The sequence below is a fragment of the Chiloscyllium plagiosum genome, chromosome 6, assembly GCF_004010195.1.
Source record: "Chiloscyllium plagiosum isolate BGI_BamShark_2017 chromosome 6, ASM401019v2, whole genome shotgun sequence".
NCBI lineage: Eukaryota > Metazoa > Chordata > Chondrichthyes > Orectolobiformes > Hemiscylliidae > Chiloscyllium > Chiloscyllium plagiosum.
The window spans coordinates 14,758,345-14,775,291 of NC_057715.1; the positions used below are offsets into that span (position 1 = coordinate 14,758,345).

The following is a 16,947-nucleotide window of genomic DNA, read 5'->3' on the forward strand; positions in this document are numbered from 1 at the left end:
TCGACATACTGTGCCAGGAAATCCTCCTGTACACATTGGATAAAAACTGATCTGTCCGACGTACTAGAGCTATTACATTTCCAGTCAATGTTGGGGAAGTTAAAAGTCCCCCATAATGACCACCCTGTTCCTCTCACTCCTACTCAGAATAATTTTGCTAAACCTCTCTTCCATCTCCCTGGAACTCCAGACAGTGTGACCTCTCCTCTCCTGTTTCTAACCTCAGCCCACTCTACCTCAGTAGATGAGTCCTCATCAAAAATTCTCTCAGCCACCTTTATACAATCTTTGACTAACAAGGCCACGCCTCCATCTCTTTTACCGCTTTGCCTGTTTTTAATGAACGATCTAAACCCTGGAATATACAATATCCATTCCTTACCCTGCCCTATCCATGTCTCCGAAATGGCCACAACATCGAAGTCCCAGGTACCCATCCATGCTGCAAGCTCACCGACCTTATTTCAGATACTTCTGGCGTTGAAGTAGACACACTTCAAACCAATTTGCTGTCTGCCAGCACATTCTTGTGACCGTGAAATCCTGTCTGTCCTTCCTACTCTCATCCTCCTGTGCACTGCAACTACACCTCCAGTTTCCATCTCCCTGTTGAGCTAGTTTAAACCCACCCGAATAGCACCAGCAAATTTCCCACCCAGGATATTAGTACCCCGCTGGTTCAAGTGAAGACTGTCCTGTTTGTACAAGTCCCACCTTCCCCAGAATGAGCCCCAATTATCCAAGAACCTGAAATCCTCCCTCCTGCACCATCCTTGCAGCCACGTGTTCAGCTTATATCTCTCTCTATTCCTTGCCTCGCGTGGCACAGGTAACAAACCAGAGATAACAACTCTGTTTGTTCTAGCTCTCAGCTTCCACCCTAGCTCCCTGAAATCCTATCCATCTTTCCACCTATGTCGTTGGTACCTACACGGACAACGATTTGAGGCTGCTCACCCTCTCCCTTCAGGACCCCAAAGATATGATCCGAGATATCACAGACCCTGGCACCTGGGAGGCAACATACTAACCGCGAGCTTCATTCGTTCCCAACAAACCTAACTATCGAGTCCCCAATGACTAACACTCTCCTCCTTTCCTTCCATCCCTTCTGTGCAACAGGGACAGGCTCTGTGCCAGAGACCTGGGCCCCACTGCTTGCTCTTGGTAAGTCGTCCCCCTCAACAGTATCTAAAATGGTATACATGTTTTTCAGGGGAATGACCACAGGGGATGACTCCATTGATTCTTTTTTTTCCCATTTCGAACAGTCACCCAGCTTTCTTCTTGCCTAGGAGTAACTACTTCCCTGTAACTCCTATCTATCACAGCCTCTGCCTCCTGAATGATCCGAAGTTCATCCAGCTCCCGCTCCAGTTCTCTAACACGGTCTTGGAGGAGCGAAAGTTGGGTGCACTTCCTGCAGATGTACTTGGATGGGACACTAATGGCGTTCCTCACCTCAAACATCATACAGGAGGAACATTTCTCTCCCTGCACTGCCATCCCTGCTAGTCCCCTTATCACAAAGGGGACTACCTGAAATGTCCCTGCTCTTTAAGGTTAGAGGAGGCCCTACAAAGGTAGGGTCTCGCGTTGAGAAGACACTGACTTATATAGCCAGACGGAAATAAAAATGAGAATTCCCTCCTTTCCCAGAAACCTCTGCATTGTCATGTTCAACAGAAACAATTGTAAAATATTATAAACATGTAAAATAAATTGGACGTTTTTTGAAATAGTCCAATGACTTGTTTGGAACTAATCAAATTAACTTTTTTTATCGACCAGTAATTTGCTTGGGTATGGCAAGGGTGCATTTAAAGCCCATCCCAGAGTTGGTAGTAATGGACTGATTCCTTCAAACACTGTGGATCAAGTGGTAATTGACTGGACATGACAGAGAAATACTATATATTAAAACATCACAGAAATACTATATATTAAAATGCTAAAAATTATGTTTTTCAGAAAAGGTTGAACATGCTGATGTTCTTTCTTCTGGTAAAGAAAATTCTGAGGGGTAACCTGATAGAAGCCTTTAAAATTCTGGAAGAGAGTGATAGGGTAGACACTGGGGAAATGTTTTTAATTGTGGATGAGTTCAAACTTGGGCCATCAACATAAGACAGTTAGCAGTGAATGCATTGGAGAATTCAGAAAAATCATCTTTACCCACAGAGGATGACTATGTGGAACTTGATATGGCATGAACTGATTGAAATAAATGGCTTAAATACATTTAAAAGGAATGTAGATAAACACACAGGAGAAAGGAATCAAAAACATGTTGACAGTGTGAGATAGCTTACGTGGAACATTTACACATATGCACCAGCATGAATTAGTTGGGTTACATGGTCACTTTCTGTGCTGTAAATTCCATGGACGTGCAGTGTCTCATTTGTTTTTCTTTAATGCATAGGAAGAAAAACCGAGAAACTCACAACGCAGGTGAGTGCTTGCAACATTTCATGGTTTGGCAATGCAAATGTTTAAAATCCCAGTATTGGTTTAGGTCATTTTAAAGGGATTGTGAGAAAGTGTTTCATTCTTATAATTTTTGATAACTAATATAATTACAAATGTTGTCTGCTGTTAGTCCATATCCATTTCATATATTGAAATGCCTTCTATCTTACTATGCTGTGCTCCAGTTCTAAACCCACCAATTAGTGTTTCTCGTCCTAAGCAGCACTCTTCCTATTCGGTTTTCTTGCATTCCTTTAAATGGAAGAACAAATCAGGTAAAGTACAGGTTGGACCTGTTTAAAGCTACCAGGAACCAATAAAGAAAATTACCAGAGAAGAGAAAAAAGTAAAACAAAAAGTGTCTGGATTACTGATTAATTCACTGAGCACCAAAGTGGTTTTGAAAAACATGGATTCCAGAACTTTTCAGTTGCATTACCCCACAGTTGGCCCATGACTAACACGTAGGCAAAGTTCAAAATAAAATGTAAAGCTTTGTTTTAAAAGGATATTGGAGCTCTTGTGAATGGCAGCACAGAGTACAGGATGTGGCTTTTCATCTGCAGCTCTCCACAATGAGAGTTACTGAAGTAGCCTTGTTGGAGAAGCCAAACTCTCACCTCAGGAAAAGAATGGAAATTCGGAATGACTTCCATAGGCCACTCTCGTACATTTTCAAATGCTTTTCTTCAAAGTCATTTTGGTAGAGAATTGAGAGGGAAGTACAGGGAAAAGGGAGATGTACACTATAATGAGAAATACACAACTGCAGACAGGTGCAACCATCAAAATCATTGTAGTTGCAGCAAGTTCTCATTATCAGAGGTGAAGTTTAGAGATGTGCATTCTTTCTACACCTTTGAAATTAATCAATAAAATGAAACTAAATTAAATGTTAACAGTCTCTTAAAGGAGCACAGTAACAAAAAGTTCAAGGTAAACTTTAAAATTTAAGTTAAAATGATGTGTAGGGATAGAACTCCATCACGTATGGTGCCCAGTGGCCATGGAAGATCTCAAGTGTGTCAGTGGATACAAGATGCACTCCTTTATAGAACACTTGAGTGCAAATATAAGCATAGAAGAGGGAAGGTAGTCATATATAATAACCCACTCCATGGCCTCATGCTTGCACCTATTACTGGCCACTTTTTACCTAAAGAGCAGATCCACAAGGAGGTCCTCCAATCTGTCCAAACCACTACCCCACCCCCCCCCCATCCACACCAGCTAACCAAAAATCAAGAACATGGGGCTGATGTGCAACCACAAATTAAATTGCAACCTTCTCTACAATCTTGTACAACCAGTGTACATGTGGAACTTCAATTCCTCAAAGCCGCAGAAAATACAAGCAGTCTGTGAGTCCCTCGACAGTGATTCTCTTGTTGCATGGAATTGCTGCATGCAAACACCCTCCATTTCAGATAGTAAAAGAGAGACCCTCTCACTGGAGATCCCTGTAACCTCCAGATAGCAGGATGGAATGCAGTGGAATTTCCAGACAGTTGGCAGTGGTGAGAAGGGGACAGGTTTACAGCAGTGACCTCAATGGGAATCCTAACTGTACAGAGTGGCAAAGTACGATAGGATTTTTAACAAGACACATCAAACTGTAGACACAAGTGCACAGTTGTTTCACTAAAATGTTTAGATAACTTTGGGATCCTGCATGCTCTGGCTTGCTGAGAAGAATCTTAAGGAGTTTTCCAATTAATCCTACTCCCTGGACTTTTGAGTTTTATTGGCTGGTGGTTTAGCAGAATATGCTAATAATAATTGCACAATATTAAACATAGAACGTAGAAGGAGAAGTATACCTTTTGGCCCTTCGAGCCTGCTGCACCATTTATTATGATCATGGCTGATCCTCCATCTAATCCTCAATTTCCTGTTTTCTCCCATTGATGTTTTTAAAATCTTGGCCTGCATAGCATGATGTGGTAGAGAATTCCACAGTTACTACTGTGGAAGAAGTATTTCCTCATCTCAGTATTAAATGGCCTAACCCCATATCTTAAGTGTGTGACCCCTGGTTCTAGACTCCCCAACCAGGAAAAATATCCTTCCTGCCTGTCTGTCCACCCCAGTTACACTTTTATACATTTCAATCAGATACCCTCTCATTCTTCTTTATTCTAGTGAATGCAGGCCCAGTAAACATTTTGTTTTTAATTCGCTCACAAGATGTGGACATTGCTGGCAAGTCAGCATTTATTGCTCATCCCTCGTTGCTCGAGAAGATGGTGGTGTAACTGCATGCAGTACCAAAGGCATTGTGAAGCCGCAGTCCTGTATAACTGCACTGAGGATATATTTTAATATATATTAGATTCAGTCCTACATAGGAAATAAGCTTTACTTTAAAGAAAGTATTGTAGTATTATTGTGAGCAATCTAAATGTTTGCACTTTGATGCTGTGTGTAGGTACTGAGAAGAAGTCAAATCTGCAGTAGCGCAACATGCAACGTAGCATGTTAATATTCATTCCTTCAGATATGAGTAACAGAGCCTTTCATCCTAATGAGGCATGAAATGATCTGTTTTGGATTTTCTTATTAGCTCCTTACGTTTCACAGTGTAATTTACCAATTTGAAGATTTTGTCCAAAACGGTATTATGCACAGGAGGTGCTGAGCGTTGAAAGACCAATATCCATCCTATTCACCTTCTACCATCTGGCAGTCAGGTGACACAGCAATATTGCAGTTTTTGATCAATCAACAATGGTCGATCTTCATCAATTAAGCAATCTATAATGGGACAAGGCAGAGATCTCTATAATTTTCTGTCATTAAAAAGTTGAATAATGGAAATGTGTGCGCCATATGGCAGGCGTTTGCTGGTCTACAATATGTTCCTTAGCTCCTCTCCAATAGTGCACTAATTGCAGTGACTGTGCAATGTGAAGGAGAAAGGACAAGGAAAGTAGATTTAATAACATGTCATCAGTTTAGGCCATTTTCTTCATGTCAGCTTTCTCACCATTTCTCCCAGGTACCACAAGACAATGTGCTTGAAGTATTTCTTGGAGACAACTAAGTAGAAAGAGTTAATGCACATAAATCAGGAAAGGATTCCAGATTCTTGATTACTGAGGAGTAAAAGATTATCAGGAATATGCAAAAATGTAGAAATAAAGGTTAAAATTAGATTAGCCACGATCTTATTTCATGGTGGAGTAGGCTTGAAGAGTTGAGTAACCTACCGATGTCCCTAATTTGTCTATTCATAAAAGCTGAGATTGTATTGTCTTGTTGTAATAATGGGTGTATTGATTATCTTATCTTTTCCATGGCATTAGACATATCCTTTGTATTATTCTACTCACAGCTTTCAGCAAATAAATATATTTTATAAGAGCAATGATCAATTCCACTCTTTTTATAGTACAGCAGTTTCCAATTCCACTCCATTATATGGTTAGAACAGTGATCAGTTTCACAGTACTACCCTTAAAAAAAACAATGTCTATACCTATTGGATAGTTTCCATAGTGGTCAAGCTTAATGTATTATATGGCTCTACCCTTATTACTGTTCCTGTGATGATGTCTGGCACAGTAATGGACATGTTAAACTATTCTAATTGCTGGATGATTTGATCTTTTAAATGACATCATTTAAAATATAAATGGTACACAAGTATGTTTGCTTTTCTTCCTCTTCAAAAAGCAGTCAACAGGCCTGTGTGTTCACAGCATGTACTAACATAACCTTCCTGAGCAGTTTTAGTGTTGGAAGTGAGGCCATGAGGAGCAGTGTTGGGCTGGAATAATATAGTGTGTGCCTAAATGAGGCAAAGATTCAATCAGAAAATCTAATTACGTGAGATTCCATTAACACTGTGGGTATAAATTGAACTTCAAAATCAAAGATTGCAATGTTATTGGGTATGTGGCTGAATAATTACTTTAGGAGGTGGTTAGTGCATGTTCAACAAGCATACACCTGTTTTTAAAACCTAGTTAATATGCTGCATAAATTAATTCCATTGGGTTATGATGTAGTGTAATAGGGATATGGTTCATTCTCACAAACAAAGTTCCTAACTGTTAGTTGTATGTGTGTGTAGACAAATTAAGAGACTTTGAGGGAATGGAAGTGAAACAGAAATTAGCAAAAACCTAACTTGGTATGTTTTTAAAATAACAAATTATGTTGTTCCTAGTGGAAAGGCATCGAAAGAAGAAGATTAACTCTGGAATAAATAAAATTGGAGAACTTATTCCATGCTCTCCCGCCTTGAAGCAGGTAAAAACTATTTCCAAAATTGGATCTGAAATTCCTTACTACTGATTGAACAGATAACATTAAGGGTTATAAATTGCAACAAAAAATATCTGTCTCATGTTTTCAGTTACTGATAGGGGTGTACTATATCTTTCATTCTTATCTCTGTTGGGAATACATGTTGGAAATTTGGAAAACAAATCATGATGATTCATTCCTAGTCACTGTTCAAAAAGACCTTAAGCAGTGAATCTAGAATGTGAATCAATCAATAGAATGTCCTGACTTGCCATAATGTAATATATCAATTCAGTATGTTAAAATTGGATGTTTGCAGAGCCAGAACTTGAAAATGTAGCTCATACCGTGAAATTGCTAGGGACTGCTCAACTGCTGAATATTCCTGAAAAAAAGGAATTATTTTCAGGAATATGTGATGGGGTATGTGGTTCTTCTGTGATGGGGTATGTGGTTCATTTTTGTAGGTACAGAATTTATTAAGACTATTCACTGGAACATAAGAAAAGAAACTGGGTCATTCAGGGGTGGCATGGTGGCTCAGTGGTTGACACCTCTGCCTCACAGCGCCAGGGACCCGGATTTGATTCCAGCCTAGGGTGACTGTGTGGAGTTTGCACATTCTCCCATGGTCTGCGTGGGTTTCCTCCGGGTGCTCCGATTTCCTCCCACAGTCCAAAGATGTGCAGGTTGGGTGAATTAGCCATGCCAAATTGCCCATAGTATTCAGGGATGTATGAGTTAGTTGCAATACTTAGGGGCAAGTGTAGAGTAATAGGGTAGGGGAATGGGTCTGGGAGGGTTACTCTTTGGAGGGTTGGTGTGGACTTGTTGGGCCAAATGGCCTGTTTCCACTCTGTAGGGATTTCTTTTTTAGTTTGTTCTGATATTCTGTTAAATCGTGGCAGTTCTGTTAGTGATTTACTTGATGTATTCTGTTCACTGTGTGTTATTTCGAATATTTAGAATTAGGATTTGTCAATGCAAGGTTGTCCAAACTTGTCCATCTCAATTTTTTTCCCACTAACTTGATTTTTTTGATGCTGAGAAGTCACTACATTTCTTTTAAATTATATCACTTTGAGGTACTTAATATTATTCTGTATCTCTCCTTTTTATGAGATATTAATCTGAGCCTCAGTCTGCCTTTCTAGTTAAATAAAATGCAGGTCAATGTAGAGCAAGAGTTCTCTTTGACCAATATTTATCCATCAACTTCCCAATGTTGTATGAAGTCAAGAGCGTAATAATATTTCAGTTTAATTTAATGTCAACCTTTTGGCTACATTCATAGCTCAACAATGCCATATTACCAAAGCGCTAAATTGAAATGCCAAGTCCAGATGCATTGGTCTGAATCAGCAGTGAAAATATTACTGAATCAGCCAACCAGATACTTGGAAAGTAGTTTTCCCAAGTTTGTGTCAGTCATTTCTGATAATAGCAAATGCAGTTATACTGCACTTTTTATGAAGTAAACCCTGTCACTGTGCTTCATCTCATTATGTTTTGCAAAGCAATATGGGGGAAATAAAGAAATTAACACATCAAGTAAATGTATTTTAGGAGGAGTAAGCAGAGGTTTGGTGAATGTAGCAAATTTTAAGGAGAGCGGAAGGAATCTGACAAACATGAAGGTCTAAAGGGGAAAGTCCAGTTTGTTGAGCATAGCCAGGGAATAGGGAATGTGTAGCGTTAGAGAATCGAGAGTTTAATTAATTGGGAGCCAAAGAAGTAGGGATGACTGATACTACAGACAGGACTAACCACCAGAATGAGATCTATAATTTTGCATTGCTGATGACTTGGAGCGGAGGGTGGTGGATGAACTTGATATGGAAACATGCAGCCAGTATTTGAATGAGCTGAATTTTACACAGAATGGAGGGAAGGTAATCTATTTGTAAAATATTGGAGTTGGAGATAATTAAAGCCTGAAAAGACAGACTCAATGGCAGATGGGCTGAAATAGGGATGACAGTATCGAGGTTGATGTTCCTTGTGGAAAAAGCTTCTGGTCAGAAGCTCAAATCAGGTTTGAGTATGATTCTGAGCTTGTGAAGATTTGAGTTCAGGCTGAAAGAACTGCTGGGGTGCTGTTGCCATCATTGGTGAAGGTATGGAGTTTATGGTCAGGACTAAAATCAATTGCTTCAGTTTTCCTAATTGTTGCTGAATTAGGACTGGATGTCAGGAAAACAGTCTGACCTTAGAGGTTTATAAAATCATAAGAGGTATAGATTAGGTGAATAGCAGGTGTCTTTTTCCCTTAGGGTGGGGGATTTCAAGACTAGGGGACAGATCTTTAAGGTGAGAGGAGAAAGATTTAAAAAGGACGAGTGGCAATTTTTCTTAGATAGAGTGGTTCGTGTGTGGACTGAATTCATGTGTAAGTAAGTACATGAATAAGAAATGTTTGGGCGATATGGGCCACGTGCAGGCAGGTAGGACTAGTTCAGTTGTGATTATGGTTGGCATGGAGTGGTTGAATGACAGATCGGTTTCTGCACTGCATGGCTGTATAAGAACAGCTTTTCATTCTAAGTCCTGAAATCTTCAATTCATCTTCTGTGTCCACAACAGCACTGAAACATATAATCTTCGGTCCAACTCGTCAATGCCTACTAGCTATCCTAACCTTGTCCCATTTGCTAGCAATTCCCATATTCCAAACCCTTCCTATTCATATGCCCATCCAGATGCTCCTTAAATGCTGTAATTGTACCAGTCCTCACCACTTCCTCTGGCAGCTCATTCCAGACCACCACCCTCTGCATGAAAAATATGCCCCTTAGGTCCCCTTTATATCTTTCCCCTCTCACCCTAAAACTCTGCCCTCTCATCTGGACTCTCCCATCTCAGGGAAAAGACCCTGTCTATTTATCCTATCCATGCCTCTCATGACTTTATAAACCTCTATAAGGTCACCCCTCAACCTCCGATGCTCAAGGGAGAACAGCCCCAGCCTATTCAGCCTCTCCCAATAGCTCAAATCCTCCAACCCTGGCAATATCCTTGCAATTCTTTTCTGAACCCTTTCAAGTTTCACAACATCCTTCCAATAGGAAGGATACCAGAATTGCATGCAATATTCCAAAAGTGGCCGAACCAATGTCCTATACAGCCGAATATGACCTCCCAATTCCTACATGCACTGCTCTGACCAATAAAGGAAAGCATACCAAACACCGCCTTCACTATCTATCTATCTGCGACTCTAATTTCAAGGAACTATGAAGCTGCACTCCAAGGTCTCTCTGTTCAGCAACACTCCCTAGGGGCTTACCATTAAATGTGTAAGCCCTGGTCTGATTTGCTTTCCTAAAATGCAGCACCTGACATTTATCTAAATTAAACTCCATCAGCCATTCCTCAGCCCATTGGACCGTCTGATCAAGATCCCGTTGTACACGGAGGTGACCTTCTTCGCTGTCCACTACACCGCAATTGTGGTGTCATCTGCAAACATACTAGCTATACCTCCTATGGTCACATCCAAATCATTTATATAAATTACAAAAAGTAGTGGATCCAGCACCGATCCTTGTGGCACTCCACTGGTCAAAGGCCTCCAGTCTGAAAGACAAGCCTCCATCACACACTCTGTCTTTGAACCAGTTCTGTATCCAAACGCCTAGTTCTCCCTATATTTCATGAGATCTAACCTTGCTAACCAGTCTCCCATGAGGAACCTTGTTGAATGTCTTACTGAGGTCCATATAGATTACATTCACCGTTCTGCCCTCATCAGTCCTCTTTGTTACTTCTTCAAAAACTCAAGTTTGTGAGACATGATTTCCTACATACAAAGCCATGCTGACTATCCCTAATCAATCATCACCTTTCCAAATACTTGTAAATCCTGTCCCTCAGGATTCCCTCCAACTACTTGCCCACCACTGATGTCAGATTCACTGGTCTGTAATTCCCTGGCTTTTCCTTATCACCTTTCTTAAATAGTGGCACCATGTTAGCCAACCTCCAGTCTTCTGGCACCTCGTGTGGCTCTCAATGATACAAATATCTCAGCAAGAGGCCCAGAATCACTTTCCTAGCTTTCCACAGAGTTTTATGGTACACCTGATCAGGTATTGGGGGTTTATTCACTTTTCTGGGTTTGAAGACATCCAGCACTTCCTCCTCTGTAATAAGGACATTTTTTTAATATGTCACCATCTATTTCCCACATTCTCTATCTTCCATGTCCTTCTCCACAGTAAATACTGATGCATTTAGTATTTCCCCCATCTCCTGCGGCTCCACACAAAGGCTGCCTTGCTGATCTTTGAGGGGCCCTATTCTCCCTCATAACCCTTTTGTTCTTAATGTATTTGTAAAAATCCCTTTGGATTCTCTTTAACCCTATTTGCCAAAGCTATCTCATGTCTCCTTTTTGCCCTCCTGATATTTCCCTCTTAAGTATACTCCTGCTGCCTTTATACTCTAAGGATACACTCGATCTCTCCTGTCTATACCTGACACATGCTTCCTTCTTTTTCTTAACCAAACCCTCAATTTCTGTGGTCACACAACATTCCCTACACCTACCAGTCTTTCTTTTCCCCCTAACAGCAATATACTGTCTCTGGATTCTCATTATCTCATTTCTGAAGGCTTCCCATTTTCCAGCCATCCTTTTACCTGCAAACATCTGCCCCCAATCAGCTTTTGAAAGTTCTTGCCTAATACCATCAGAATTAGCCTTCCTCCAATTCAGAACTTTAACTTTCAGATCTGGTCTATCCATTTCCATCACTTAAAACTAATAGAATAATGGTCGCTGGCCCCAAAGTCCTCCCCCATTGACACCTCAGTCACCTGCCCTGCCTTATTTCCCAAGAGTAGGTCTTGGGAAATAAGGCAGGGCACTTCTCTCGTAGGAACATCCAAATGTTGAATCAGAAAATTCTCTTGTACACACTTAACAAATTCCTCTCCATCTAAATCCTTAGCACTATGGCAGTCCCAGTCTATGCTTGGAAAGCTAAATTCCCCGACCATAACCACTTTATTATTCTTACAAATAACTGAAATCTCATGACAAATTTGTTTCTTAGTTTGTCGCTGACTATTGGAGAGTCTATAATAAATCCCAAGAAGGTGATCATCCCTTTATTATTTCTCAGTTCGACCCAAATAACTTCCCTAGAACTATTCCCAGGAATATCCTCCCTAAGTACAGTCATAATACTATGTCTTATTAAAAACACCACTCCCCCTCCTCTCTTGCATCCCTTTCTGTCCTTCCTTCAGCATTTATATCCTGGAACATTAAGCTGTGAGTCCTGCCATCCTTGAGCCACATTTCTGTAATTGCTATGATATCTCAGTACCATGTTCCTAACCATGCCCTGAGTTCATCTGCCTTCCCTGTTAGGCCCCTTGCATTGAAATAAATGCAGTTTAATTTATTAGTCCTACCTTGTTCTCTGCTTTGTTCCTTCCTGCCCTGACTGTTTGATTCGCTCCCTTTCCCAACTGTACCAGTCTCAGATTGATCTCTTCTCACTAATTCCCTCAGTCCCATGCCCCCCACCTTACTAGTTTGAATTCTCCCAAGCAGCTCTAGCAAATCTCCCTGCCAGTATAGTAGTCCCCTTCCAGTTCAGGTGCAATTCATCCTTATTTTACAGGCACTTCTACCCGAGGAGAGATCCCAATGATCCAAAATTGTACACCCTTCTTCCATACACCGGCTCCTCAGCAATGCATTCATCTGCTCTATCCTCCTATTCCTACCTTCACTAGCTCATAACACTAGGAGTAATCCAGATATTACTACTCTTGAAGACCTTTTTAAATTCCTGCCTAACTTTCTATATTCTCCCTTCAGAATCTCATCCTTTTCACTTCTTATATCATTGGTTCCAATATGTACAATGACCTCCTGCTGGTCCCTCTCCCCTTTAAGAACATTCTGCACCCTCTCTGAGACATCCCTGATCCTGGCACCAGGGAGACAACACACCATTCTGACTTGTCGCTGCTGGCCACAGAACCGTCTGTCTGTGCCTCTGATTAGAGAGTCCCCTATCACAATCAATCGCTTGGAACCCGACATACCCCACATTACATTAGAGCCTGTCTCAATACCAGAAACTTGGCTGTTTGTGCTACATTCCCCTGAGAGTCCATTCCCCCCCCCAATATTTTTCAAAACAGTTTACTTGTTTGAAATGGGGATAGCCACAGAAGTCTTCTGCACTACCGGCCTACCCTCTCCACCTTTCCTGGAGTTAATCCATCTACCTGACTATATGTGCGGCTTTTCTCCTTTCCTATAACTGCCATCCATCACACTCCCTAGGTGTTGTAAATTCCTCTGTCACTCTAACCGATCCATGCGATCTGATGGGATTCACAACCAAAGATACTTCTTGCAGACATAATCATCAGATACATGGAAACTCTCCCTAAACTCCTACATCCGACAGGAAGAGCATATCACACTACTGAAGGCCCATCTTTGCTCGTTCACAATCTACAGACCCAGAATTCTAAATGTTTGTGACCTTTGTTTTTTTTTCAGAAGGTGCTTTCAACTTTAAGATTATTCTCCTCCAATGTTGCGAAACTTGAAAGGGTTCAGAAATGAATTGTGAGGATGTTGCCAGGGTTGGAAGGTTTGAACTACAGGGAGAGGTTGAATAGGCTGGGGCTATTTTCCTTAGAGCATCGGAGGTTGAGGGGTAATTTTATAGAGGTTTATAAAATCATGAGGGGCATGGATAGGGTAAGTAGACAAGATCTTTTCCCCAGGATGGGGGTATCCAGAACTAGAGGGCATAGGTTTAAGGTGAGAGAGGAAAGGTATAAAGGGGACCTAACTTCTACATGCAGAGGCTTGTGCGTGTATGGAATGGGCTGCTAGAAGATGTGATGGAGGCTGGTACAATTACAACATTTAAAAGGCATCTGGATGGGTATATAAATAGGAAGGGTTTAGAGTGATCTGGGCCAAATGCTGGCAAATTCGACGAGAGTAATTTAGAATATTTGGTCGACATGGATGAGTTGAACCAAAGGGTCTGTTTCGTTTGACTGTATATCTCTGAGTCGATAATCCCCTTGTTCTTGACAATCCTCCAAAGCTGATATATCTTTCCCAAGGTTTGGTTCCCAGAACTGAATGCAACAAATGAGTTCTGTCTGAGGCTCTAACACTGGAAGATAACATTTTTACCTTTGTTTTCCAAGTTCCTTGAGACAAAACCTATTGTTCCAGTAGCCTTTTGGGTTGACTTTGTTTGTACCCAGCTTTAAATAATTGTTTAGCTATCCATATCTGGATGTAAGTTTGTTCTGTAAGCTGGAAGGTCTGTTTTCAGGCTTTTCACCACAATACTAGGTAACATCATCCATGAGTTTCCGGTGAAGCACTAGTGTTATGACCAGCTTTCTATTTATATGTTTAGGTTTCCTTGGGTTGGTAATGTTATTTCCTGTGATTATGTCATTTCCATGGTGATGTCATTTCCTGTTTTTTTTCTCAGGGTGGTAAATGGGGTCCAAGTCGATGTGTTTGTTGATTGAGTTCCGGTTGGAATGCCATGCTTCAAGGAATTCTAATGTGTGTCTCTGATTGGCTTGTCCTAGCATGGATGTGTTTTCCCAGTTGAAGTGGTGTCCTTCCTCATCTGTATGTAAGGATAATAGTGATAGTGGGTCATGTCTTTTTATAGCTAGTTGATGCTCATGGCTAGTTTTCTGCCTGTTTGTCTAATGTAGTGTTTCTCACAGTTCTTGCAAGGTATTTTGTAAATGACGTTCGTTTTGCTTGTTGTCTGTATTGGGTCTTTCAAGTTCATTAGCTGCTGTTTTAGCGTGTTGGTGAGTTTATGGGCTACCATGATGCCAAAGGGTCTGAGTAGTCTGGCAGTCATTTCTGAGATGTTTTTGATGTAGGGGAGAGAGGCTAGGATTTCTGAATGTGTTTTGTCTGCTTGTTTGGGTTGTTGCTGAGAAAATGGCAGACTGTGTTCATTGGGCACCCGTTCTTTTTGAATACACTGTATAGGTGATTTTCCTCTGCTCTGCGTAGTTCCTCTGTGTATGGTGGCTCGTTGAAATAATATTCTCATACAGCTTTGTTTGTGTTTGTTGGGATGATTGCTTCTGTAGTTCAGTATTTGGCCCGTATGTGTTGTTTTCCTGAAGACGTTGGTTTGAAGTTCCCCATTAGCTGTTTGCTCTACTATGACATCTAGGATTGGCAGTTTGTTGTTGTTTTCCTCCTCTTTAGTGAATTTTAAGGATATTATTTGTGGTCTGGAAGGTTTCCTCTCATTTGTTTTGTGTAGTGATGACAAAGGTGTCATCCACGTAGTGGACCTAAAGTTTGGGTGGATGGTTGGCAGAGCTGTTTGCTTGAGTCTCTGCATTACTGCCTCTACTAAGAGCCCTGATATTGGAGATCCCATGGGAGTTCCGTTGGTTTGTTTGTAGGTTTTATTATTGAAAATGAAGTGGGTAGTAGGCATAGGTCCACTAATTTGACGTTGTTGTCTTTGCTGATGAAGTTGGTGGTGTTTGGTGTATGTGTCTTTGGTTCTTCTAATAGTGTAGTCAGTGTTTCCTTGGCCAGGTTGATGTTGATGGATGTGAACAGTGCTGTTACATCAAAGGTGACCATTATTTCATCCTCTTCTATCTTGGTGTCTTTGGTTTGCTGGGTTTCTTCAGTAAGTTCGTTGTCCTTCAGTGTTACTTTTAATGCTGCTAAGAAATCGTTCTTTTCTGCACCCCAGAAGTTGTAATTTAATCCTCTTACTAAGACAGCTTTTTCAGTGTCTGTTAAGGGTCGTCAGATAAGTTTTTATCTATGCTTCTAGGTTGTCTCTGTTGTTATTTTGTGTGAATTTGCCGAGTTTTTTCTGCAGGCCTACTTTTTTCATTTTCTGTGTTTGTCACTGTCTAATGTCTATGGCTCGTTCTACTGTGTCTGTCCATTCAAGGTCTGACACGGTAGTGAGTAAAACTTTTTGCACGAAATTTCCCGCGTGTATTTACAGACTCTGTTGTGGGCATCATTAATCAGTTTTCTAAGCATTCCGGTGTCATTTTGCTCTGTGATTCTTTTGGCTAGTTGGGTGTTAAGAGGCATAAAGTTCACTAAAGAGAAGAAAAACAACAACAAACTGCCACTCCCAGATGTTGCAGTAGAGCAAACAGCTAATGGGGAACTTTAAACCAACGTCTTCAGGAAAACAACACATACGGACCAAATACTGAACTACAGAAGCAATCATCCCAACACCCACAAACGAAGCTGTATGAGAATATTATTTCAACAAGCCACCATACACTGCAGCACAGAGGAACTACAAAGAACAGAGGAAAATCACCTATACAGTGTATTCAAAAAGAACGGGTACTCATTGAACACAGTCTGCTGATTGCTCAGCAACAAATCCAAACAAGCAGACAAAACGCATTCAGAAACCCTAGCCACTCTCCCCTACATCAAAAACATCTCAGAAATGACTGCCAGACTACTCAGACCCCTTGGCATCATGGTAGCCCACAAACCCACCAACACGTTAAAACAGCTAATGAACTTAAAAGACCCTATACAGACAACACGCAAAATGAACGTCATTTACAAAATACCTTTCAAGAACTGTGAGAAACACTACATTAGACAAACAGGCAGAAAACTAGCCACAAAAAGACATGACCTACTATCACTAGTATCCTTACATACAGATGAGGAAAGACACCACTTCAACTGGGACAAGACATCCATGCTAGGACAAGCCAAACAAAGACATGCACAAGAAATCTGTTCGGCATGGACAAGTTGGACCGAAGCTGTTTCCTTGCTGTACATCTCTATGACTCTAAGCATAGCATTCCAACTGGAACTCTATTAACAAACACATCAACTTGGACCCCTTTACCACCCTCTGAGAAAATGAACAGGAAATGACATCACCAACCCAAGGAAACCTAAACACACAAATAGAAAGCAGTCATAACACCGGTGCATCACTGGATGCGCACTGATGATACCTTGTATGGTGACAAAATGTCTGAAAACGAACCTTCCAGCTCACCAAGCAAGCCTACATCCAGAACCTCAACCTGAGCTGCAAATCTTCTCAAAACTCCCAAATATCCAAATCTCTTTACTCCATTGTAGTTGTCAGCTCCTCATCAATTAGTGTGCCAGCGTGACATCACCTTTCAACTGGAGCCCATCACCCAGTTTTCCATTGCACTAGT

General features: G+C 41.0%; 1 protein-coding gene across 6 annotated transcripts in view; it reads left to right on the plus strand.

Moving 5' to 3' along the window:
• The window catches only part of LOC122550483 (basic helix-loop-helix domain-containing protein USF3), a 57,265-nt gene that overhangs the window by 29,607 nt on the left and 10,711 nt on the right, over positions 1–16,947 (plus strand). For all 6 annotated transcript variants that reach the window (XM_043691257.1, XM_043691259.1, XM_043691261.1 and 3 more), the window contains 2 exons: positions 2,426–2,454; positions 6,644–6,726. In XM_043691257.1, the coding sequence (XP_043547192.1) occupies positions 2,426–2,454; positions 6,644–6,726 (112 nt within the window). The remainder of the gene's footprint in view (positions 1–2,425; positions 2,455–6,643; positions 6,727–16,947) is intronic.